General features: G+C 44.0%; 2 protein-coding genes across 2 annotated transcripts; one reads left to right on the top strand and one right to left on the bottom strand.

Moving 5' to 3' along the window:
* Window positions 1-2075: 2075 nt before the first annotated feature.
* Window positions 2076-6521, bottom strand: LOC126542048 ((3R)-3-hydroxyacyl-CoA dehydrogenase-like). The gene is made up of 3 exons (XM_050189022.3): window positions 6278-6521; window positions 3823-4016; window positions 2076-2776 (listed from the first exon to the last, which is right to left on the bottom strand). The coding sequence occupies exons 1-3, from the start codon at window positions 6423-6425 to the stop codon at window positions 2366-2368; spliced, it is 753 nt and encodes a 250-aa protein (XP_050044979.1). The 5' UTR covers window positions 6426-6521; the 3' UTR covers window positions 2076-2365.
* Window positions 6522-6764: 243 nt separating this feature from the next.
* LOC126542045 (histidine protein methyltransferase 1 homolog) lies at window positions 6765-23349 on the top strand. The gene is made up of 7 exons (XM_050189018.3): window positions 6765-8119; window positions 8219-8366; window positions 8443-8531; window positions 8776-8847; window positions 12252-12379; window positions 16856-16954; window positions 23135-23349. Exons 1-7 carry the CDS (start codon window positions 7976-7978, stop codon window positions 23295-23297), a joined length of 843 nt encoding a protein of 280 aa, XP_050044975.1. The 5' UTR covers window positions 6765-7975; the 3' UTR covers window positions 23298-23349.
* The last annotated feature ends 297 nt before the right edge of the window (window positions 23350-23646 follow it).

Here is a 23646-nt window from a genome sequence, read left to right as displayed (position 1 = left end):
CTGCTGCTGCCGCATTTCGATGGGCCGCTGGGATGCAAAATGTTTATGCTCGTGCACTTAACTGAGGTGCATGTTGAAGACCCCCAGATTTTAGAAATTAACCCGCACTCATCCACTACGGCGTCCCGCACAACTAGTATGCGTATATAATCAGCCACCTTTGACTTCAATAAACAGTTGCAAGTAGTGCTTTGTCCTGTCTTTTGTTCCTTCTTAGTGTTACGTTACCGTTGGCGCTTCATTTTTTGAAAAGTATGCCATTTAAAACGTTAAAACCGATAATTTTACTTTTTAGATGTCCTAAATTCAAAATGAAATAAAGTAAATGTCAGGACCACCACCTCGATTTTTTCTTTCCTTTCTTCTTTCTTTAAAGAGTGGTCTCCAACTCAAGTCTTAGAAGGCTGCCTGGTGCAACTAAGTCGTCTACCTCTTTTAATTCAGGTTTACCTTCTAAAATGTGATCCATGGCTTGTCTCATACTTTCCAAGGAGGATGTCGCAAGGTCGAAATCCATCCTCGTCTGTGAGTGCCTTTTTTCAGGCACTGTTTGGAACTGAAGTATACTGCATATTACATGCAAGGTACGTGTTTCACGTAACTTAAGTAAAACTTTAAAAATAGGCAAATGCCACGTTGCTGACCGGACCAAGGTAATGTTGTTTGCTGTACGTCGCTTGGAGATACTCAGATTATTATCTTTTGCATTAAGCCTAATTACACAATTAGTATTAATTAATTAATCTAATGCACAATTATTATATTTATATGAAAAAAAGTCAATGAGAAAATTGTAGAGCAACATGAAAAACTTCGAATACAGCTTTCCATATCGCGCGACTGGCCGCTCGAGGCACTGTGCGTGTATTCGCGGGCTTCTTTCACGCTCGGAAAAACTTTTATGTAGCATGTAGTGAGCAACGGAAAACTGTACCTGGATTGTTTCTCGTTTCTCTGCAATTTTCTATTTTACACTTTTCATCTAATTATAATAAATGAGAAGTTGATTGATTAATCAAGACTAATTATCTATTTAGGCAGAATGAAAATTTTATCTTAGTATCTCCAAGTAACGGCAAACGATATAACCTTGGTAAATTGTTTACGTAGCATTTGCATATTTTTTAAGGTTTGGCTTAAGTTAAGTGAAACACCCTGTATACTCTACTGTATACTCAACATGTGTATATTTAGCATACTGTAGACAAAGCACTGCTTGGCAGTGGCATAGCCAGAAATTATGTAGCCAGGAATTGTTTTCTGGTAGGCTACGCCCCTGCTGCTTGGTTTATGTCCAACATGCGAACAGCGCAGACAACAGGACAGGTGGTCCCATTTCGACCGGACAAATGCTGACCCATTCGCATTAGTTGCCCCTTCGCCTACGCTGTAGGATGTAGCTGGAGAGCGCTGAACGAACGGTCATTATCTCTTCCATTTAGTTCGTTACAATGTACAAGTATGCTATGATTTTTCGCAGGTCGTCTCACCTAAATACGATATATTCATATATTTTAATATACAAACAATATTTTGTTTCCATAAGCACTTTTGTTCTTGCTTTCGGAGGACTCGAGGGTAATTTCCAAGGCGAGTTCAAATAGGAACTCAATGGCTGGTCGAGGTTTTTGATTTGCTTCATCTTTTTATGCGGCTGTGTCTGATGAGGCGCGCAGCAACGAATCCGCACTTACTTGTGTTTTGGGAATTTTCTGAAGAACGAAGAAATTCTGGGCCACCTGAAGATGGAGGGATATGCATATGCGCGAGCTCATTGCTTTCTTTTTTTTCTTTTTGCACACATAAACTAACACGCATTTAACTATATTCGAGAAGCTGAATTTGAAATGCACGAATGCCCCCAATAATTTTTGACGCATCTTTTAAACTTGCACCGAGGGGCGTTTAACTTCCCGCCAACTTTACGCGCTCGCGTCTCGTAAAACAGGAAATCTGCAATGCTCAAATTTGCCTCTTTCCTCGGCTCTGCCCTTCCCTTCCTACTCTTCTGCCCACTTTTCAGAGATGTCGGCACTATGCGCTGTAAAAAAGAAAGAAACATGTAAACGAGAAAGTGCAGCCAGATGCGCTTTGTTACTGATTTTGTCTGTGAGTTTTCCATGAGAAGAGCAGTTCAAGCAGTGCTGCGCCCTTGTGGTTCTTCGCCATGTGTGTATACTTGTTAGTTTCTTTTTGCGACAAGACATACAAACAGTTCAAACTGCGCTCCTTAATTGCTGTCGTAAACATAGCTAGCTTATCTTCGTCCCCATTAAGAGGATCCTCCTCCATACAATAATTTTCCATATCAGTGTTCGCCAGCCTGTGACTCGTCCATAGGTGCAGCTGATACGGACGATGGCGCTCATGCCGAGAGGCCCCCGGTGACTTCGATGGCGGCGCCGGTGACGTACGAACTCCTGGGCGACGCGAGGAACACGCAAACGCTGGCGATGTCCTCGGGCTTCCCTTCGCGTCGCATGGCCGAGCGACGGATCAGCTTCTGTACCGTCTCCTCGTCCAGCGGAGACAGCAGCGGCGTGTCCGTGACGCCCGGCAGAACGGTGTTGCAGCGGATCGCGTATGGGGCGAGCTCGAGCGCGGCAGACTTGCTGAAGCCGATGACGCCAGATTTGGCAGCCACGTAGCACGACATTTTGGGGAAGCCCGTGCTGCCCAGAATGGTCGAGATGTTCACGATCGACCGGTCCTGGTTCTTTGAAGTGTCGTCGGCCATCATCTCCCGGGCTGCCTCTTGGGTGATAAGGAAAGTGCCCTGCGCAAGAGTATAAAACACTTTGTTACGTGGCGCTAAGGGTGACAAGAAGGCATCTTTATCAAAAAGTCTACCAGCTGAACGAGGAACCAGGTCTGTCAGCTGACCGCCCTATGTAACCCGTGTACCACTCTCATTGATTCAAAGCCAGAACCAGAGAGAGTGCGTGGTCCTCACTGTCCTGCGCTTTGCAGCACACCAGTTCGGAGCGCCAGGAATATGCTACAGGAACGCTGCAGAATGGCTCTAGTTGCTACAGGCATGCAACAGATATATTGCCCTCATGGAGTGGCCTCGAAACTTTTGATAAAGACTGTGTGCGTAGGAACCGCGCCCGACTATCTGTTTGCATTCCTTGTGTCTTAAGTGGAACGTAACAATGAACGCTTATTTCCCACTGCATTTTTTTTATGTGCCTGCAAGCAATCAGCCACAAATTCGGGGTTGCGCTCTGAATCAACCATGTGAATGAGCGGTGAGATATGGCGTGTCGGTGATCTCCTGCCTGGCCTCCAACGTGAGGCTGGTGAAACGATACGTGAGAAACAAAAATTGCTGATTGCTGGCTAAAAAAACCGTGCAAGGAAGTTGATGATTATTCGAGTGAGGTATACGCAAGGTAACTTTTATTTTAAGATCATTTATATCTATACGTATCAAAGCGAAAATCAGGGACTGCGAGGCAGGTTGCATTACTAGCTGTTCTTTGACATATTATACCGAGCACGCCGCCGCACGCCGCCGTCGGCTCCTGTCGTCGCAACTTACTTGACAAACCGAGCAATGAAGCGAAAGCAATTTTCCTGAAAACGGCGGTAATCGCATGCCACAAGGATTCGCCATATAGCCAACGATGGTAATTGCTGCGTATTCAAAGCATGACTTTCCCGTCAAAAGAGATGAGACTGTCAAAGAGCCTTTGGCCTTCCTCGTTAAAGAAAGATACAGGCTATTATATAGCAATGTATAAGCACGCTCGAACGCCGCTATACAGCTATATATGGCTGACGACGTATGCTGCCCGATGAGGTCTCGTGTATGTATACCTTGAGGTTGACGCGCACCATCTCGTCGAAGGCCCGCTCGTCGGTGTTGAGGAGGAAGCTGTGCGTGAGGCATCCCGCCGAGTTGACCACCACGGTGGGAGCGCAGCTGTAGAGCCGCCGGATGGCCGAGAACAGCTCACGCACCGACTGCCCTTCGCCCACGTCCACCTGCAGCGACTGGTGGTCCGTCTCATCTGCGACAAGGGATGTCAGGGGGGCCACACGAAATGGGCGCCACATTTTCAACGACGACAGACACGAGTCTGCAACAACGTTTTGCTTTGACCCGATGCGTCCAGCCAATTCCGCCCATGACCACGAGAGATGCCAGCAGTATACACGCGTATACCACGTTCTAGCGCGCCGGAGCCCAGTCAGGTCAAGCGCTGGACATATGTGCTGCAAAATGAGCGGCGAAATTGCAGCATGTGCCGCTGTTTCCTCCGCCCGCTATAGGCTGTGTGTTACGGCGCTGCCGCTGGCACGCGAAGCTTAATTCAGCGCTGGTCACCCATGCCATAGTCCATAGCCCACCACTTGCGTGACTGCTGTGAGATATGCGCTGTTTGGCACTGTAACTGCGAGATTGGCGCTCAGAAAGGTAGGAAGCTATATAGTAGATGGACATGCTCTTATTAAAAGCGCCGACTATAGTGTTTATTGTCGTAGTTATTATTATTATTATTATTATTATTATTATTATTATTATTATTATTATTATTATTATTATTATTATTATTATTATTATTATTATTATTATACTGCTTTTGTTGCTGTTGGTTGTGCGTGCGTGTGTGAGAGGGAGAGAATGCGGGCAAAGCAATTGCCGTGGGAAGGGGCACAGCGCTTATGTTACATATATATATCAGGGGAGGGGGTGGAACAAATGAGAAGTATTATATATATATATATATATATATATATATATATATATATATATATATATTAAGCACACAGTTCTGCATGCGCTCACTTGTTGTCGACTGCACTATTCTCTATGACTCCACTACGCTTTGTTGTTCACTTAACGCCCACTTGAATTTCCAGCTCTTGGTACTATTGATTTTGCTATGTTAATTTGATCTCAATTTACATCATTAATTTGTATAGTTACATGTGGACGTCATTAGTGTATTTGTCCCCTGACACCCTCTCGGTTGTCATCGGGCTATATCCAATCCATTATCTGCCTTATCTACCTTAGTTTATCTGACCTGGAGACGAATCAAAAAGAAACACAAATATAAGAGGCCGAGAAAAAAGCAAAAGAAATCTCGGATCCGTGGTGTGCGGTTCGAAGAAACCTTATCCTTCGTTGCCTGAACAAACAATGTGGATGGAGTCAGATTGGCGCGACTGGAGAGTGTCACTGACGGTTATCTGAGATGAACCAGGTACGTGCGGTGCTTCGGATGCTCTTCATTTCGGTTTGCTATATCCGTTGCTGCTGGTAGCCAATTTACTTGGTCGGCTGAAAAAAAAAAAAAAAACGTGCGTGCGAAATTTAAACCACGCTGGTTCCTTATATATATAAATTGATAAAGAAACCCAGGTGGTCAAAATTAATCCGGAGTCCCCCGCTACGCGTCGTGCCTCATAATGAGATCATGATTATGGCACGTAAACCCTAGAATTTAATTTTGTGTATACGCTCGAAAGGCACATCGCGCCTTCCCGTTTAAAATAAAGACCTTTACTACATTATGACATTATGTGCGTACAAGCTTACTTGTAGACTTGAGTGTTTGCCCAATGTCCGCAATATGGGTCACTGAATGTTTCTCGGTAGTTCTCGGCTACAACGCAAGAGCAGGCATTCGTAAAAATGTCAATTAAAAATGTCATCTTTTTTTATTTATTCTTTTAATTTTATTTCTATATTGAACGAGGTTCGGAAATCTGGACAGTACAGTGCGGTCCAAATTTGGGAAGACATGAGTGTAAAGCACCGGCGAATTCTTCCATCTGGCAAGTGCACAATAGCCCGGCTTTGCATCAGATTACTTGTAGTTGGTGGTGCTGGTATCTTTTCCGACACACCTATGCATTGCATTGAAACACACACACACACACACACACACGCACACACACACACACACACACACACACACACACACACACACACACACACACACACACACACACACACACACACACACACACACACACACACACACACACACACACACGCACGCACGCACGCACGCACAAGTTTAGCCCACGAGCCACATATATCATATGTTCTTTACATACGGCCCGAACAGGTGCGAAATTTCTTCTGTTTTTATGGTCACAGTGACAAGCGGAAATTATTGCATGATATTTCAGTTAGGTGCATAATAATATAATTACATATATGATCACCCGTACTGTGCACTCACAGACCTGCTCACAACAGAACAGCGCGAGTGACGCTTTGACAAGGTCTGCAGCGCAGAATCTTCGCAGTACTCACTCGGCATCATCCGGAGAGTATCCCGCGCGGCATCTTTGTTGACGTCAGCGATGACTACCCGAGAACCTTCCTGAGCCAACCCAAGGCACACGGCGCGGCCGATTCCGCTGCCTCCGCCAGTCACCAGCGCTAGCCGTCCGCTCAGCATCGTGGCTGATCGCGCGGTTTCACGTGCACGGCGGCACGCTCCCAACGCGAAGTGGCTTCAAGGGATAGCGCGTCGACCCTTGGACGGGGTTTCTTTTCTGCTCCGCGGCTGATAGTGCGTTGCCCGAACGCCAGATAGCACGCTCACGTTTGAGAAAGAAATAACGACAATGTCCGGCGGCACGGGGCCGCGGTCAGTCTGTCAAGATGTGAATACGTATACACGCCCGAACGAGGCGTCCGCCCAGTTTCCTTGTCTTGTTGTTTATTGTCGTCGTTGAGTGGACGGGGAGCGCTCGACGAGAATGAAGACGCGGATAGGAGCGCGACGCGGGTGTAACGTACGTAATACTAGCCGCTTGGCAACAGATCAAGCTGGCGTATGTACGCGTTGCGCGCTCGCTCGCAGATGCTCGGACTTCCGTCCTCTCTTATTTTTCTTAGTCATTTTATCATTTTTTCCTTCGACCGGTAATTGAGGTCGTACACTGGCCGAACATCCGTCGAGCACATGCGGTATACGTGCGTATACTATATCTCCATCTTTTCTTTTTGTCTTTTTTTGTTTTTTTAATCCACACGTACGTAACTTTAAATCACTGCTCGGAGAAGCGCAAACAGGTGAATGCAGCCTCGACATGGTCTGGTGAAGTATTCTTGCAAAGCTGTATGTTCGTTGATTTTGCAGCAAATTATTATTATTTTTAATTTCGCGCCGCATGCTAGAGTCAGTACGTCAGTGTGGCGTCACAAATTTCAAAGCATTTCCTTATTTTTTTTTGTAGCTGGGCCGAATTGTGTCTCAATAAAGGTTCTTGATACCATACTTGTTAAGTTCAGCCTTTGGCTCTTTTGCAATACAATGCAGTCCAACTTTTGCTATAATAAATTAACTAAGCCCAAGCAGGCGCCATCAAAATCCATGACGTCACGGCTAGCTGGTATATGTGCAACAAATGTAAAACCTTTTTTTTATTTATTTTTTTATTGTTTCCTGACTAAATTCCCTTCATGGCTAGAGTACATGTTTTTGTGTTGCAGTCAGGTTGCTGTGGGGTAAGTTAATTCATAGCCTCCTATGAGGCTATAAGGTTAATTACAAATACATCTCTCATAGTTTTCTTTTCTTTAGTGTCCCAACGTCTTGGTACAATTTTGCTTCAGGGTCAAGAACTTTTGTTTGTACAAAAACGTTAGTTAGTATACTGCTGCCTCGACATTGACCTCCCTGAAGAAACCGACTTCCCACAATAACGAAACCGAAACACCATTTAGTGATTGCTTGCGCCACTGCACGGCCAATTTAACGATACAAACATGGCGCGCTCCGTGAGCTGTTGCAGGTTGTTTTCTTGAATGCAGATCTATATTATATTAATGTCGTTTATTCTATGTTAACACATTTTCACACTGTCGTGTAGACATCGAAAAATTGTGGGAATTACGCAAGTCTCACACACTTATGCTTTCAGCTGTATGCGTTGTGCCAGGATTTTTCTGTGTGAGCTCCCGACACTCGCTGTCACATCTTGAAGAATAGCTCCGTCCGATATGTCTTTCTCATTCAAATTTGATATACCGGATGCTGAAGATGCGATCCTTAACCAAGGCGAGCATGTCGATTCAGAGTGCAAACACTTGACCAAACCTGTTGCACCTTACGAGGAAGTCGTGCCGAGGCAGGAGCATGAAAACGTGAGTGCCGCAATTTTTCAGCGCACTGTGTTCGAACCTCTGGCGCGGTCGCCACGGTACTCTGTTTAGGGATATTTAATTTGTGTTTCAAAATTTCAGCGGCACGAAAGTCTGGAAAGAAGCGTGCTAGACCTGACATCTCTCAAAGTAATGTTTCTAATTGGCGGCCAAATGGAAAGCCTTCTCAGGGGTGATGTTCTTGAGGCGACTGAAGGAAATCTGGACATAGTTCCCAGTGTTTATGAAGGTAAGTTCGTGCCTACTTTTGGTTAGTGCTGTTGAAATCTGCCATTCTGCTTAAGAACAACTATTCCATCTTTAAGGTGGTATGAAGGTTTGGGAGTGCTCCATTGATTTGGCGGAGTATATTGAAAGCCAGCTGAGCATTGATGACGAAACCAAAGTACTTGAGGTAAGTTGCTCAAATATACGTTAGTAAGTCTGTCTGAAGGTTTAGTGGGAAACGGTTAGTCTGTGGCAAGTTTGTAAGTGTTTTCATGGTCTTGTATGTCTTTTTATCACAAGAGTCGGTAATGAGATCAAGAATAACGGTCAGTGCCTCGTCTTGGAGAAATAAGCGAGCTTTCAAGTCCGCGAAGTGCGAATAGCGTTGTGCTTAACGTTGCAAAATAAGTGCAACTATGGTATTTTTTCAGCTTGGATGCGGTGCTGGCCTTCCAGGTCTCGTGGCCTGCCTCAAAGGCGCATCTGTGGATTTCCAAGACTATGTGAGTTAGACAAGATGACAGTGTTGTAATGACAGCTGTTCCTCTCATGCCTTCGTAAACTTTATAAAAAATGATAGATCCAACGCAGTTGGAATGTACGTTAAGGGAAGCTGTCTTGAATCGTTTCAATTGATTGTCTGAAATAAACAAAACTCCAAGCAAATTAAGTTCTATGCCAACAGACACATGATGTGTGCAGTGGTATTTTATTTCACTGCACGCAAGGAACTTTCCACTTTTTTCTCCCATTGCAGATGTTTGTCGTTTAGCTTCACAATAATGCCCAAGTAACTTTGTGTTCTGCAATGCATCTTGCTACATAGCAAATATGGGCTTGATTGTCAAGCCACTTCTTGACTTTAAGAACGCACTTTGGTCCCGCAACACAGGTACAAGTGCCACACACCTCCACAACGCATGTTTTTATATGGTTGGAATTACCCATGTGACTGCAGATTGCATTAGCTCCGGGACCGGCCCAGTTTACTCAATGAGAAACTGACTGAGCAGCCACGCCAAGTTGGGGAGCTAAGCAAGCAAAGTTTGGCTTTAGAATAAGCTTTTTATGTGAAAAAAGTGCCACCCCAGCAACGGCAGTGTCACAGCAATGCCTGCTTCTTCATCACGCCACTGCCAGATTTAATGAGAAGCTGTTATTGGTTTGCATTATATCGTATACAAGAACTTACTACTTGCAATGCTAATCATGCTGGTGCCATGTTTGAGGAATCAAAGTACTGGCATTGCCTACCACGGTGGCTCAGTCACATTCGGCTGCTGAGCACAGGGTTGTGGGTTCTGTTGGCTGCTCTGGCAGCCGCATTCAGATGGGGCCCGAATATGAAAAGCATTCTGTCTGAAATACGAAGAGTATTGAGGAATGTCCCTAGTGTCCTGGGTACAACTTTGTTGCAATGGCTATCTGTCAAGTGGCCAAGCTCTATGGGAAGGTGTCTGTTGCGGATGGAATGCTATCACTTTAATATATTTAAAGCTGTATACCGCTTATGCCACCTTGGTACATTTGTTCTGGGTCATCGACAAATAATTGAAAATTTCCGATATCACATATACAGTGTTGAAATTATCTGTTCAGACCCAGTGGCACATACCCAGCAGTTACCTGCTACGCCAGACAGCAGCAAGTTGTCTATTCAGGCTCATACCCAGTGGCCCATGTCTGCTCAGCAAGACAGCAGCCAGCGCACACCTGTTGTCCCAAGCTGGTAGACAACTTGGGTCATTTGTCAGTATACCAGGCTATCAATTGGCTGTAATAGAATGCCATAACATGTGCACAGGTGAAGCAGATGTTGACAGACTAGACCAGCATAGCCCTGATGTGCAACATAAAATACCGCTGACTGCATATTCAAGCATTTCATCTGTTTGCTTGAAAGAATGACATTGAATGTTCTGACAAATGAATATATCTTTTTATGTATGAGTATTAACAGTGTGTACATACAGCACAGACTCATCTGAGTTAAAAGGACAAGACTTGAGTATTAAAAGTTACAGAAAAGCTTGGATGTTTCTTGTTTGCTTGATTTATATATTGCAAAAGATATAGTTAAGCCCTATTTATTTGTGAACCATCTAACAGCAATTGATGACAGCTACATGACAGGTTGATCACAGTTAAATTGACAGGATGCTTTAGCTTGTGTATAGTGATGTACGAATGAGCTCGAGAAGTGGGCATATATATGGTGGGTATCTTGAAGATGGCCAGGCGAATATTGAGGATCACTCTCAAACAGTCACGCTTAGACAGTCATGACTGATGCCAACAAGGAGACCATTGATGCTTTCACTAAAGGGGACCAACTTGTATAGTGAGTGTGTTTGAAATAGAGTACGGGCCAGGTCAGGAGAGGATTGGAAGCTTAGGCTGCCAAGAAAGAAATGTTGCTCGGTACCTTATAACACTGCAGAATCTCCATTGTCCACTGCGCGATGAGCGTCCTGCAAGAAAAGTGATCTTGCAGGGAAGTGCTTCTGTACCTGCCTCAAATGTGAGGCCAATTTGAGACACCAGTGGCTATACATAAAGTAGTGGGTCACTGCCTGTACAAGGCTGAAATAAAGCTTTATTGGAGGGGTGTTTTCAAGGGGCTTCCCGATCAGTTGGAAAGATCTGTGCAGATAAACGGAGGCTGGGAAAATAAACAAAGGTCAGAAAAATAAGGTGACAGAAGTTTTGCTTTCAGTGATGCAGTGTAATTTGTGAAAAGTCGTTGCTCATTACTTTCTGTGCAATTACTTGTGTTTAGTGTTGTTGTGAGAAAGTGAGAGTCGCTGTCTCGAATAAAAAGCTGGAAATCTTAGTTTTCCTTAAAGGGGCCCTGAAACAATTTTTGAACATAGTAAGAAAACATTGCCAATCTGTTAATGAGGCTTCTGTGAACATGTGAGCCAAATATTATTTTACGGCATGCAGCAGGGAATTTACAATCTCGCGTCAAAAGCAGTGAAAAATTGCTTTGTGTCTCTCCTTCGCAATGTTGTCATGCAGCGTCATTGCAAGTAGCGAAGCCCACAACAGTTATTGGCTGATTTCATGACTGCAAGAACATTTTAAGTAACACAATTATTTCTCAACTAAGCAGGTAAAATATATATGTCTGCAATCTCAAAAAAAAGAAAAGGAAAACAGAAACAACATTTCATCTTTGTGCTACCAGTCTACACACTACAGTTGCGTATTGCTTTGTCTTCTGCGCACTTGCCCCAAGATGAAGAGCACCTAGCTAAGACACCACTGCTGTCACAGGGTGCTGCCACAAGCCGTCTTGCCACCGAGGCCTGAGTGGAAATGAATAGAGAAAAGGTCCGACAACTACATTAACTGCTCCTATGCTTGACAGATTTGAAAAATTTTTGTGGCAGGAGATTTGTGAGGTGACATAATTTAATAGTGATGTAATTCTGCGATTAGTCAGAAAAGTGTTCCAGGGCCCCTTTAAGACTTGGCACGGCAGTACGTGTGTAGGGTAAAAATGAAGGCGATGCGTGCTATTATGATGCAAAAAAAAAGAAAAATAAAAGAACATGTCCATTTAGATTAAATATGCAGTGAGCAATAGCAGCCACAAGTTACTAAAACTTTTCCTTAGAATTAGATGGTTACTTCATTGGCTGTTTTTATCAGCTACACTACCAAACTCATTTTAATGTAGGTGCTTTTATTTCAGCCAGATGCATGTACAGCATAAGAATATGAGACCGTAGTTGTTTTATAACAACTTATTTTTTTTACCCCTTAAATTCATCGGAGCAACATATGAAAATGTTGTCTTTTCTTGCAAGTTGTGAACCAGATTAATGGAAATCTGCATTATTATGCCAACTACTTCTGCTAGTGTTTTGTAACATGTCTTGTTTTCCTTCTCTTGTTTCAGAACAAGCAGGTGCTGGAGCTTATCACCATACCCAATGCCTTTGCTAATATTGGTGCGCGGGTGAAGGAAAGGTGCCATTTTTTTGCAGGCGATTGGAGTGCATTGGCGGACAACATCCTGCCTGCCCAGTAAGAGCTATTTTGGATTTTGTTATATAGCTCATGTCCATTCAATCACAACTAAGTTGCATGACAAACATTCTTCAGGTGCAATGTTTTTACAGCTATCCATACAATTCTTTCCTACACAAATACAGTAGAACCTCATTGATACGTTCCCGTTACGTACGTTTTCCCTGCGCCAACGTTCACAATCGAGAACACAAAAAAAAAAAAAAAAAAACATTTACTAGAGTTACGCTCATTTTTTACCGGTTCATACGTTCCTGGAAAACACGATTTTTCAGCACGAATATTCAGTACGTCTTCAAACTGCGATTGTATGATATGTTTTCCGGCCGCTAGATCCCGTTTAAACAAGAAAATATGCGAGGCGCGTGCGATCGAGAACAGTATATAGCTGCCTGCTGCGGCAGCTTCACCGCAATACTCGCCCGCCCGTCCCACATGAAAATGCCGGCGCGCACTCAGTTTCGCATTTTGGCATCAGCAAATCACCCGCCGTGGTTGCTTAGTGGCTACGGTGTTGGGCTGCTAAGCACGAGGTCGCGGGATCGAAACCTGGCCATGGTGGCCGCATTTCAGTGTAATCTAAAACACACATGCACTTAAATTTAGGTGCACATTAAAAAACCCCAGGTGGTCCAAATTTGTGGAGTCCCTCACTACCGCGTGCCTCATAATCAGATTGTGGTTGTGGCATGTAAAACTCGATAATTAAATTTTTTTCATTACCAGCAAATCTTTGCAGGGGTCATCACGTGCGGCATTCACAGCTATCACTGCGAATCCTATTGCGATAAGCATCTTCAATTATCTGTTTCACAATGGGTGGTGCTGTCTGAAGAGTAGTGCACGCTTTTAATAGGCGGTAACCGAAACACGCTGCCATTCCCTGCTGTAGACTGCGATCGTATACGTATTCTGGCCGCTAAATTCCATCTGAACAAGAAAAGGCATGAGGCGCACGTGATCGAGAACAGTATATAGCCGCTTGTCTCACATTAAAACGACGACACATACAGTTTCTTATTCCAGCACCAGCAAATCTCCGCCCGGGTCGTCGCATGCCACATTCACAGCTATCACTGCCAAACCTGCTGCGATAAGTATCTTAACCTATCTGTTTTACAGAGCGTGGTGCGTAGTGCCATTGGTAGTGTACTGCACGCTTTTAGTAGGCGATAATCCAAACGTGCAGTGTCCAGCGTCGCCCACCAGCACGATTTCGTTTCGGTTTCCCGTAGCACTCTTAATACAGCACGCAATAGGAAAACAACAAAACGCATCTCAAGCTGCCGGAACACCGCCAGCTTAATGCGCACTAGTGTCTTGTGCTACAACGATCCGCGTGACGCTTCGCATTACGTAGATGTCAATAATAGTTGAGTCTGACACATTTTTTAGTTAGTTTGGATAGTACATTTTCCCGGTTAGCACGTTTCTTCTCGTGATTTTTCTTTTTTCAGAAAGTATGAACGAGGTTCTACTGTATATATGTTCAATGAAACTCATTGCTGGGACAATTGGTCCTGTGTGCTGAAGAAAATATGTGGCGCTATATAAACAAGGATGACAAGGGAGAGACATGGAGTGGTGCAAGTCCAAATCTCCCTCTCTTTGTCCTTGTATGCGTATGTTGCACTAATTCTATCCTTCAGCACAGATATTTGTTGACCCATTAGAACACCCTAGCATTTGTTTTAGAACAACATTCATTTTACTGGTCACCTTGTATTATCTTTGTAAATCAGAGTATTCTCAATGAATGCAGTTGTAGGGCTTGTGGAGTCCAAACCCTGACTTTATGGTCCCAGTTAGTCCAGTGTTCCTCTTGAGCCTCTTTCTTGGCCACAATGTTGCTGTAGTTGTCCTCCAGTGTGGTTCGCAGCAGCATTTACCACAGGCATCCGGCTTGTGCATATTATTTAACGGTGATGACAATTCACAAACGAATATTTTTTTCCTTCCTTTGATCGAATGGTTGGTCAGTCAACACAGAGTGCCTCTGAGCAACAAAACATTCATCTTTCCTAATGAGGCTCACATGCTGGACTTTTCACACGCAAGCCGTATCTTCTAACCACATCACCGCAGCCGTACCACGGAAGTGACAAAATAGGGGAAGCATATTGTGCAGCTTGATGCATATGCAAAAAGGCAATTGGACAGGCTACTCTGCACGTCTTCATGCAGGACTAGAGTTTGTTGTGTGATGCCATGAGCAGCAGTGAAAAGACAAGGACCACAGCCTTATATTGCAAGCATTGAAATGCTGTGCACAAATGACGAGGCAGATATTTTTGTGCATTTACTTTCCTCACGTTATGAAAATTATGCACATCTGGGAATCTATGTGAAGCCAAGCTTTCATGAAGCGGTTGATCAAACTTTATAAATTTCTTTCCTGCGTCTTTGGTGTAAATCAAACTGGTGCACATGAGCTCTTGCGCACCCATGCTGCGCTGTGTGACATGTGCTGATCATCTGAAAGAGCTAGTTGGCATTGGCACAATAGAAGCATGTTTGCAATTGTGGCCTGATGGTTAGAGCATCAGGCCGCTGTGCTGGGGGACCGAGGTTCAATCCAACCATCAGGCACGTAATTCAATCTTCTTAAAGTGTGAGCCATTCAGCAAGAAAGCAGTAGCACCCAGCAGCCATGGTCAGGAAAGTCCAGCAGGGCTCGAAAAGAAAGCTTCGCTTTAATAGCTAACCTGAAGCAGGATGTCAGAGGAAATGTCAGTGGCTGAACAGCTTCTGCACCTCGTAATGTAATGTTAACATACTGTAAATGACAAACGCATTGTGAGGTACCACTGCATATGCACTGCACATTTATCAGAGAAAAGATGGCCTTCCCTCAACCATCACCATTGCATTTTGTTCACCCTCAGAAGCGAAGCTCGCAAAAATTGCCATTACCACTCACTGGAAAGGATGCAGAACCCAAAATGTTGAGAAGTAACACCCACGTGGGTATCCAGGCATGACAGAAAGATCAGCATGCGTGTGTTGCCCGCTGCGGTAGCTCAGTTGTTATGGCATTGCATTGCAGAGATCAAGGTTGCAGTTGTGATCCTGGTCGTTGCTGCTGAATTCTGAAAGGGGCGGAATGCAAAAACGTTCGTTTGCCATGCATTGGGTGCACATTAAAGAACCCCAGGTGATTAAAATTAATCCAGAGTCCCCCACTACAGCGTGTCTCATAATCAGAATGTGGTCTCGGTACTTAAAGCCCCAGAATTGAAAGTGTGCATGGTTCTGGGATCTGCATCATACATGCTTACTACCATGTCCATGTGTCGTCTGCTAAGATGCTTTTTAGAGGCTGTTAACATAAAAATTTGATGTTAATCAGCCCTGCACCTTTGTGAAAGTCGTATGTGCAATTACTTTATGATAAATTTATCCAAAGTGATATTTTATTGCAGTAGGCCTGCAATGAAATTCTATCTGGCCAGAACCCCTGATCAGGACATTGCAAAGTCATTTATGTTACACCACAAATTTTTCACATATTGCACTCCTGCTATTTTTGTTAAAAAGGGAAGACATAGCAGCTGTAGGTTACAGGTTGCTGCCCTAAAATAGATTGGGATGTTGCAGAATCAATATTTTGCCTGTTGCTTTTGCCATGCAGACAACAATATACTTGTGACCTCAAAATAGCAAGGGCCGGACAGGCAATATTTTCCTGCAGTGTGGATTTGATTTTTCTTATTGATGAAGTAATGTGCTTTCAGAACTCTTATTTTGATTAGTTTTGCTGTAATAAATAGATTGTTGAAAGAGAAAATAAAGGTCAAAGTTCCATTTTTAGAATTTTGCACTATAAACATTCCAGGTGCTACTTCTGCTGCTCCAGTGAGGTAAAGGCCTTAGTCAGGAAGTTTACACCCTCCTTTTGCCTTACCTTGCGGGCAAACCTTGTATTTGTTTTGCCCAAATAAACAAATAAATAAATAAATAATATACAAACTGGTGTTGAACGAAAAACCCCGGCACTGGTATGTCATTGTGACATCACAGATTTCAAAATATTTTTTCATATTTGAGAGGTTGTGGCGTAGTAAATGTCCCTGTAACTTGGTCAGTTACGTTTTTGGTTCTTTTAGAAAAGGTTCAAGTCAATCTCTAGCTACAAAAAAATTAACTAGGCCCCCAAGCAGGTGCTCTCAAAATTCATGATGTCGAAGTGAGCTGTTGCGAGAACTCTAAGGCAGCATCGCCACCCATCTTTCGTATTTGCATCTTTTCTGGCTTACTATGCCTCTTTTCAAAGTAAGGGTGGCTTTTTTGGTATTGTAGGAAGTTAATTTACTAGTATACCGCTCAAATAACTTTTCTCTTTAGGTCCCTTTAATCTGGTTGCAAGGCTTGCATCAAGCTCCTGGATAGAAATTTTATGCATTAATGCCATTCATCCTAAGAGGCACCTGTGAAGGTGAGGTAGTGAAATGTGGTTACCTTCTTGCTTTCCAGGTATGATGTCATCCTGACAAGTGAAACAATTTACAACACTACCAGTTACCAGTCCTTGATCGCAGTTCTGAAGAAGGCAATCAAACACTCTGGCATTGTGTATCCTTTGTTCCCATGTCTAGTTCCTGTGAAATATGTTGCCTGCCAAGGCTATTGATGTCCTTAAAAAGCGTGTGATCAGTCTTTTCTTAGGGTACTCCACCACAATGCCAATATTTTGAGTTTCTCAGGCAGCGAAGTGTGCAGGTAAATGTGAATTAGTAACATTGACAACAGTAGATAACATTAAATGAGCGGAAAACAGGAATGTGGATTGTAGAACATACAACAGGAGCCCAAAAGTAATGAGAATCTTTTTATTCAGATGAAAGGGTACCTTACCAACGCTTGCCCCTGGGTATGTGTACTACATTACCATCCTCATCAGTTGGCCAAGCAGCGTCCTTGTGTAAAGCTTTGTGTACTCACGCGTTGCTCTCTTTTGAGATTATGTTGCCCTCTGTGTCTGTCTTGTGATGTCAGACATCAAAGAACAACATGTGTATATTAAGTTCCGTTATTTGTTGGGAAATATTTTTATATGGAAGGGCGTGTTCATTTCAAGTTTATACTACAAGGTCAGACAGTCAACCAGCATTTGTATGTTAAAATGTCCAAGCTTGATACACTTCTAAGAAAACGCCTCAGTTTCTGGAATTCAGGAAAGTGGCTTGTGAATGAAGACAATGCTTCCACCCAAACAGCACTGAGTGTGCAGTGCTTTTTGACAAAAATGAGGTGACAGAGCTGCCGTAACTCACTCCTCTCTATACACCAAATCTTGTCCCTTGCAACTTTTCATCTTGAAGTCTGAAACATTTTAAAGACTTGAAGGAAATAACGGAGAAACTGACAGACAGTTTGGAAGAGTTGCTGAACAGTTTTCAACCCTGGATAAGGCGGTGGGATAAGTCCATTGCACCCCACAGCGGCTTCTGCATCGACAGGTGTTTGATGTGTTGCAATGCCACGTACCCGACCACATGAAGGTTGGACCCTCCCGCGTGTAGCCGTGCGCGGCTTAGCCATGTCTGAGGAAAGGGGGATCCTGGGGGTTGAGCTGATGCCAGGTGTTCGGACCTTCAAGGCCCCCCGGCGAAGGCAACAAACCTCTTTGGCCTCTACTTCACATAGGTGGCAACTCCAGACTGACCCACCTGGAGGAAATCGGCAGTTGCCTTTTCCTGTCCTCCTTTTTAACCTTCGTCTTGCTCCCTCACTTTCTATCTCTCCTGTCTTCTACTCACTTCCTTCTACTTGCTATTTTCGGGGTGGCAAGGGTTAACCTTGTATGGGTAACCTACCTTGGGTATACCATATTTGGTTATAGCAGTAACATACAGCTGGCGCTTACAGGACATGTTTTACACTTTCTGTGGCATCCCTTGCTGGGCTTCATGATAGTTGGCTGGCATTGCTGCTGAACACTGAAGATGCTTTATGGATAATTCCTTTCCAAGACTCCCTTATTATTATTAAGTATTTCAATTGCTTGACCACCACGGAGAAAAATTTCCCTAGTACCATGTGGTACACTCTGAAAAACCAGAAAAGTGTGCAAGAGTCATCTCACCTTTCCTTGCCGCAAAATGTCGTAAGTGATGCCATAGGCCCAGGTTACAAACCTGCGAAGCTAGCTAGTGGTGACCTTCTTTTGGAACTGCGAGATAAAAAACAGTATTATGAAAAGCTACAGAACCTTGTCACTTTTGGGGCCATTCCAGTTACCGTGACTCCACACAGAACTCTGAACACCATCCGCAGCGTTATTTCTGATGACGACCGGATGGAGCTGACAAAGGCCGAACTTTTGGGAGATAGGAAAGAGCAAGATGGTGGGGGATCAATGTCAAACGAATTAAGATGAGGCATGACAGGAAAGAAATACGGACAAAGCACCTTGTTATCGCTTCCAGTTCAAGTGTGCTGCCCGAGACAGTCGAGACAGGCTATATAAAAATTAGGGTCAGACCGTATGCCCAGAACTCTCTGTGATGCCTTAAGTGCCAGCAATTTGGTCACAGTTCACAGGATTGCCGAGGCCGCCAAACTTGTGCAAAATGCAGTGCTCACGAACACTCCTCTGAAAACTGTGAAAACTCTGTCCGCTGTGTGAACTGCAATGGGGCGTATGCCCAAACTCGTGGTCCTACCCGTCATGGAAAAAAGAAAACAAAATTGCGACAATCAAAGTAAAGAAAAACATTTCATTCAGAGAAGCACACAGGCAGGTATCCTACCTGCCAAAAAACAGCTTTGCTGATGTGGCACGTCAGGGGGCAGCGCCACAACAGTCTCCGGTGGCTGTCTGATCCACACAGAGTGAGCCGGCAGTGACTCCATCCACCCCCTCGGCGGCTGCGGTTAGCTATGCTTCGCCATCCCAGAACAAGGGGCCATCAACCTCCGAGCTGGTGGCCTCAAGGGTCTCGTCCCTTGAGAAGAGGCCCTCTCATCAAACAAACTGCTCACAAGAGTGGGTGTCCAGCGCCTCGGAAGAGGTGATGGACACAAAACCCATTCAGGCAGTGCCCTTAGTGCCGAAAGAACGACACAAATCTCTCGGCCGCTCCAGGAAAGACAAACCTTGCATCACGGTGCTCAGAAAGGGCTCTGTGAGCTAGCTCCTGTTTCTTAAACACACAATGCAAAAACCACATTCAACATGGATACACAAATATTACACTGGAATCTCAGAGGTCTGCTCCACAATCTCGATGATATTAAAGAACTTCTACATAAGTACAATCCAAAGGTGCTGTGTGTTCAAGAAACACACTTCAAACATATACTAATCTTCTCCGACAATATGCTATTTTTCATAAAGACTGCAATGACACTGTCATGTCATCCGGTGGTGTGGCTATCATAGTCGACAGAGGTGTTGCCTGCTGGAAATTAAAACTTTGTATGCCCCTAGACGCAGTAGCTGTCCGACAGGTGCTGTTTGACAAGCTAGTCACTATCATCTCTGTATACATCCCTCCTAATTATCAACTTAGTAAAACCAAATTTCAAAATTACATAGATGAACTTCTGGCGCCATACATAGTTGTTGGAGATCTAAACGCACATAACAATTTGGGGGGGGGGGGACTCTTGCTGTGATGCAAGAGGACAGCTAATAGAAAACATCCTATTCACTTCAAGTGCCTGCTTGCTTAACAAGAAGCATGCATTCCTTGCCCACGCATTCCTTGTCCGGGCAAGCTCTCACCTGCATTATAACTGCGCCTCGATAAGCTCAAATCAAAACGCACCTAGTGCCTCAACGCACTCGCTTGTCCGCGAGGAGTTCATGACTCAAAGGACTGCTCAGCAGCATTCAATTGGACACTAATGCTTTTGCATTCACAACTCATAAGAAGTGCATAGGTATCCCAGGATTTTTTCCACCCATGCTTAGTTGTAGCAATTGTGCCTATCTACCTATCTGACCTGTATCTTCTATATTATGCACTTCTGATTTTTCTTACGGTGATAAATCTTGGAACACTCGCATGAAACATGTTCATTCTGAAATTTGAAAAATTGCTTGTCTTTTGTGCTCCATCACGTCACTGCACCCATTACAAATACAAAGGCAGATGGCTTACTCTTTAGCATACAGTGTGCTACGGTTTGGTACCTTTATTATTTCTGTTGCAATACTTGGCGAAATAAGGTTGACTCCCTTCTAAAATGTTCCAGCAAGACCCATCTCAAGGTGAATGCAGCAGTAACTGCAACTGGATTGAAGCAGTGTACCAACACACTATTGTAACCGCCGAAACTTCTGAATGCTCTCTTATGTTTCCCTCCGGACGAATGATGCATGTGTGAATATATCTTCACACTAGAGTGTCTGAATGTTTTGTGAGGGGGGTTCGATTCCGCCCACCACAAAAGAAATTTAAATGACCTTTTTTTGTCATTGAAGAGCAGCACATACGCAGTGACACATGCAGTGGCATGTTCCCAGTGACCCAAGTCGGTGTCAAAGTGGTTGATAGAAGAGCAGCAAATATCCAGTGACATATAACCAGTAACCCAAGTTGCTGTGAAACAGCTTTATTGTAGGGCGACACACACCTTGACGCACATACCCAGTGACCCAAGTTGGTTTTAAAGAGGTTTATTGAAGAGTGCAGCATACCCAGTGGCACACACCTAGTTGCACATACCCAATGACCCAAATTGACATGAAAGAGGCTCATTGAAGTGTGGCACATTCCCAGTTTCACATATCCAGTGATGCAAGTTGGAGTGAACTACGTTTATCGAAGAGCGGGCACATACCTAATGATGCTAGTTGATGTTAAAGCGGTTCATTTAAGAACGGCACATACCCAGTTGCACATATTGTCGTGAAGTTGGGGATCCCAGCAGCCATGAAGGTTCCATGGCTGGTGCAGTGCCAGGTGCCGGGAGAAAGAGAGCTCCAGACCGACGTCCAAGAGATGAGAAAGCTTTATGTACAAATTTAAATGATGATTATTTACAAGAATGGCTCCACGACTCTCAGAGCCCACTGCGTGCCAAAGTCTTGACGTGTCCGAGCCTCCTCTTCAACACTCCAGCTCTCCTTCTTAAGCAGTTTATTTCCCCCTTTCACTCGTTGAGGGAATTCACTGTTCTTCTCTGTCAATTAGAACTGTCACACAGTCTGCAGAACCCCATCCATGGTGTTGCACCAATCTGCTGGACTCTGCCTCTGGCATACAACCTCTGACCCGTCCTCAGTGCAATGAAGATGCAATTTTATGTGAAACCAGGGTTGATGCTGTTCCCACAAAGTTGTTAGCGTAGGCTCTTTGCAGCAATTAGTAAGTTGCATATGGCCGAAGACCCCTTTATTGTTTGTGGTCCTAGAACTCGTCTCATTGATCAGCTCCAGGTTGTTGAACAGACGAAAATGCAACGCATAATCCCTGGTCAATTATCTTGACATGGCACTGGTTTCGTCGCCAGCTCTTCAGCATCGAAAAGACTAAGTGCGAATGGCATTCCATAGCTGCATGCTCGCTGGTGTGCATCTTCGTCTAGAAGGACTGCCAGGCGCAACAGCATTCCATAGCTGCACGTTCATTGGTGAAGCATTGTTTGTCCAGAAAGACCACAGGCACAACAATACCCAGTGATCCAAATTCACATCACTAAGGTTCATTGAAATGTGGCACATACCTAGTTTGACATGTACAGTGATGCAAGGTGGGATGAACAATGTTCATTGAAAAGTGGAACATACGCAGTGGCACATACCCATAACACGGGTTGCCATGAAACAGGTTAACCGATGAGCAGCACATATGCAATGCCACATACCCGTGGCCCAACTTGGCCCGATTGGTTTTGAACCCAGTTTTCTCATCACAGCAGCCCAATACTCTGTTAGACCATGAGCCACCCAGTAACCCAAGTAGGCGTGAGAACAGTTTGACAGAGACAGGCAGACAGATTATAATAGACAGCCCTGGAAAGTGTGTGAAGTATCCTAATAATGCCAATTGCATTAAAAATAAGTTAATATCGGTTATGTATGGCTTGCACAAGAACCATGACCAGAGCGTGTTTTTATTTGTGAGGATGTATAATTTTGATTTATTGTTTCAATAATCAATTGTAATAAAATCAATCTGGACGAGAGAGTTCTGCCCTGCCTATAGGCCTGACCAAGAGTTCCGTCTGTGTCCACGTTTTGTTGTTCCTCGTGTGTGCACCAGGTACGAGAAGCATATTCACGAATATTACATTCCGCTCCTTCTTAATCATTTTGATTCTAGAGATGTTCTTCCTGAACGGCCGCAAAGCTGTGAAAAAAGCTTCTTTGAAGTTTTTTCATTTAGACCTATTGGTATATATCAAATTTTGTTGATTCTGTTTCACGTCTCCAGTTGCCGGACGATGCCTCCCAAGCCCTCATTTGGCTTTAGCAAGGCTGCTATTGTATACTGTTATTGTTTTCTCATAACCATTACTATTATCAGGTTACTAACCATGAAAATGTTGATTGCGCAAGCATGTTGTAGCTGCAAAGAGAGCTGGACCTTGTAGCTAGCCAAAACTGAACCTGCATTTGTAGGCACTATCAAAACCTGGCTGAAACCTTCATTCCAGTAATCCATAATTAATGCTCATGCATAAGATGGCATGGCCTAGGTTTAAAGAGGAAAAAAGGCATTTGCCTGAAATACGGTCAGCAAGTTATTGCTGAGTCACAGTGATGCTTAAGAAAAGTTATCCTTTACAAAACACTAATAGGCTTGTTGCTGCCAAAACTTGCTACTTTGGAGTTGGAGGTGGCACAAGGTTATTTGAAGATGCTTTGGCCATAGATGGATTTTTCACATCTCGTGTTGTTTTCATCATGGACTCTGGTGTACAACGAGAAATACTGGAATTGCGTGCCTTGTCTCCACCCTGACATTACCTACAGGTATGCAATAAACACTTTTGTACAGAGCGTCCTGCAGAAATATGATGTCCAATGTGTCCTTTTACACAACTTGAAGACTCTCGTGCACAGTATTCAAGGCAGTAAAGGTGTGATGTACCAAACTGTGTAGTAACATGAGTAAAACACTAGTGTGTATCTTAGCAAAATATAGCAAGGGACACCCACACATAAGAGTCAGTTGCTGTGCTTGTTGAAACAAGATTTGTACCACAAATTTATCTAGCTGTTACTGTGGTCTCGTGCTTGTCGCATGCTATTTTAGACATTCTTTCACAAATGTAGGTAAATGGGTAATATGAGCATTAACAATTATGTA

This window comes from Dermacentor andersoni, chromosome 2 (genome assembly GCF_023375885.2).
Source record: "Dermacentor andersoni chromosome 2, qqDerAnde1_hic_scaffold, whole genome shotgun sequence".
Classification (NCBI taxonomy): domain Eukaryota; kingdom Metazoa; phylum Arthropoda; class Arachnida; order Ixodida; family Ixodidae; genus Dermacentor; species Dermacentor andersoni.
This window is presented reverse-complemented; position numbering and strand designations above follow the sequence as displayed.